This window comes from Crinia signifera, chromosome 2 (assembly GCF_055691185.1).
Source record: "Crinia signifera chromosome 2, ASM5569118v1, whole genome shotgun sequence".
Lineage (NCBI taxonomy): Eukaryota > Metazoa > Chordata > Amphibia > Anura > Myobatrachidae > Crinia > Crinia signifera.
Window position 1 is genome coordinate 3,081,289 of NC_139218.1, and position 3,193 is coordinate 3,084,481.

A 3,193-nucleotide genomic window follows, 5' to 3' on the forward strand; every position below is an offset into this window, starting at 1 on the left:
TAGCGTTATTCTCACACTGCAATGTATCTCTGAGCTAGGACACGCCCCTCCCTCACCTAACTCTGCACATGTTACATCTGCCCCCTGCAGTGCAGCATGGTGTTACCCAGGGGCTCAGTTACTGGCTTCTTCTGCATGTAGCCCACATCTACCTCTCTGCACATGTTACATCTGCCCCCCTGCAGCGCAGCATGGTGTTACCAAGGTGCTCAGTTACTGTGTAGCCCCCACATGCTGGACCGCTGTATTCTCACACTGTAATGTGTTGCTCATGTTAGTACATACTGTAACCTGTTACCCGTTTCTGCACGTAGGAGTCTGGGAATGGGGGTCTGTTCTATGTTCTCTCGTTTTGGAGGGATTATCGCCCCCTTTGTACCAGCGCTGGTGAGTAGCGTGCTGTGGTCGGTGTACTGTACATTGGGAAGGATGAGGGTCTGACTCTTCTCCCCTCTCAGCGTTATTTCCACAGGTCACTGCCGTTCATTGTGTTTGGCTGCGCCGGTCTGTCCGCGGGGTTACTCAGCCTTCTCTTACCGGAGACCCTGAACTGTCCGCTTCCCGAGACGCTGTCGGACCTGCAGGTGTCGTACCGGCGTCTGGCTGCAGCGGAGGAGGAGGAGGTGGCCTTGTTTGCAGATAGAGAGGTGACTGTATAGGTTGGAGTCGCACACTGGGGATGGATGGCGTACACAAAGGCGCTGGGGCCTGGTGCAGTATGGGAAAGGTCTCCTTCTGAGATGTGGTGTTGCTAGGATACTCGGATAACTGACTGATGCAGTGGGTTGCTAGGATACTCTGATAATTTATGGAGGGTTGCTAGGATACTCTGATAATTTATGGAGGGTTGCTAGGATACTCTGATAACTGATGGAGGGTTGCTAGGATACTCTGATAACTGATGGAGGGTTGCTAGGATACTCTGATAACTGATGGAGGGTTGCTAGGTTTCACTGATAACTGATGGACGGTTGCTAGGATACTCTGATAACTGATGGAGGGTTGCTAGGTTTCTCTGATAACTGATGGACGGTTGCTAGGATACTCTGATAATTTATGGACGGTTGCTAGGATACTCTGATAACTGATGGAGGGTTGCTAGGATACTCTGATAACTGATGGAGGGTTGCTAGGTTTCACTGATAACTGATGGACGGTTGCTAGGATACTCTGATAACTGATGGAGGGTTGCTAGGTTTCTCTGATAACTGATGGACGGTTGCTAGGATACTCTGATAACTTATGGACGGTTGCTAGGATACTCTGATAACTGATGGAGGGTTGCTAGGATACTCTGATAACTGATGGAGGGTTGCTAGGTTTCTCTGTTAACTGATGGACGGTTGCTAGGATACTCTGATAACTTATGGACGGTTGCTAGGATACTCTGATAACTGATGGAGGGTTGCTAGGATTCTCTGATAACTGATGGACGGTTGCTAGGATACTCTGATAACTGATGGACGGTTGCTAGGATACTCTGATAACTTATGGACGGTAGCTAGGATACTCTGATAACTGATGGAGGGTTGCTAGGATACTCTGATAACTGATGGAGGGTTGCTAGGATACTCTGATAATGTTCCCATTATTCTGCTGTCTCCTCAGGATGAGCTCAGGACCCCTGGAGAGACCTCTAGTGAGGATGAGGAGGATTTACGCCGTGGCGCTCACAGGGTGCAGACCAGCTGACCTCACCTGTGATAACACCCCTGGAAGTCACCGGGGGTCCGTCCTTCTCCAGCCCCCCACGGATCTCCTCCCAGATTCTGGAAGTTACTGGGCTGGTGGTCCTGCAGTACTGGGAATGGGAAGGATGTGGTGATGGTGCGCCCCCTTCTGCTGCTCTCATGTTTACACGCCCCCCCCCTACCGCGCACACACACAGGGGGTCCGCGCTAGTCGCCAGATGCCGCCTTGGTCCTCGCTGGGACGTGGTCACTGGCCGCTGCCGCCATAGCTCAGGGCTCGTGTGGATTTTTACATGATTTTATATGAAAAGCTTTAGATTTGTTATGTTATGTACAGCGCTGAGTATATATATTTATATGTCTGCCTGGGACGTACAGCGCTGAGTATATATATTTATATGTCTGCCTGGGACGTACAGCGCTGAGTATATATATTTATATGTCTGCCTGGGACGTACAGCGCTGAGTATATATATATTTATATGTTTGCCTGGGACGTACAGCGCTGAGTATATATATTTATATGTCTGCCTGGGACGTACAGCGCTGAGTATATATATTTATATGTCTGCCTGGGACGTACAGCGCTGAGTATATATTTATATGTCTGCCTGGGACTGCTGTCCTCTACCTCCCGCCATATGTACAGATGTCCTATCTTCTTATGGATTATATTAAAGCTCCTTCTATTACCCTGGTGGTGTTACTGATTGGGGGGGGGCCTGGCGCTTCTACCTCAGTCACCCGGCTGTCACACGTTTCTGCCCAAGCATGGCCCACTGATGTCACTAACACACGTTGGCGATGTGCCCTCACTGCCACTTCTAGTTACCCTGTCCATATATGAGCTGAGGGCCCATCTCCAGGGGGCCACATCCAAAGGCTGCTGCCGGGCTCTGGTGCCGGGCTCGCACCGGGCGGTGGCTGTTTGTAGAATGTGCACCGTATATAATCTGTGTAAGGTGCGGTGTGTGGTCAGTGTATGGTGTGTGGTCCGTGTACGGTGTAGTATAGCATTGTTCCTGTAGTGTAACCTGGGCCCAGCACCAGCGCGGAGGTTCCTGTGTGTGCACACTGTATATAATCTGTGTAAGGCGCGGTGTGTGGTCAGTGTATGGTGTGTGCGGTGTAGTATAGCATTGTTCCTGTAGTGTAGCCTGGGCCCAGCTCCAGCGCGGAGGTTCCTGTGTGTGCACTGTATATAATCTGTGTAAGGCGCGGTGTGTGGTCAGTGTATGGTGTGTGCAGGGTAGTATAGCATTGTTCCTGTAGTGTAACCTGGGCCCAGCTCCAGTGCGGAGGTTCCTGTGTGCACCGTATATAATCTGTGTAAGGCGCGGTGTGTGGTCAGTGTATGGTGTGCGGTGTAGTATAGCATTGTTCCTGTAGTGTAACCTGGGCCCAGCTCCAGCGCGGAGGTTCCTGTGTGTGCACCGTATATAATCTGTGTAAGGTGCGGTGTGTGGTCAGTGTATGGTGTGTGCGGTGTAGTATAGCATTGT

The 3,193-nt window shown here is 50.8% G+C and overlaps 1 protein-coding gene across 4 annotated transcripts in view; it reads left to right on the forward strand.

Annotated features, from left to right (window-relative positions):
* SLC22A15 (solute carrier family 22 member 15) overlaps window positions 1–2,383 on the forward strand; it is a 56,454-nt gene extending 54,071 nt beyond the window's left edge. For all 4 annotated transcript variants that reach the window (XM_083171451.1, XM_083171455.1, XM_083171453.1 and 1 more), the window contains 3 exons: window positions 315–387; window positions 459–647; window positions 1,609–2,383. In XM_083171451.1, the coding sequence (XP_083027577.1) occupies window positions 315–387; window positions 459–647; window positions 1,609–1,692 (346 nt within the window). In that variant the 3' untranslated portion in view covers window positions 1,693–2,383. The remainder of the gene's footprint in view (window positions 1–314; window positions 388–458; window positions 648–1,608) is intronic.
* Window positions 2,384–3,193: the final 810 nt, after the last annotated feature.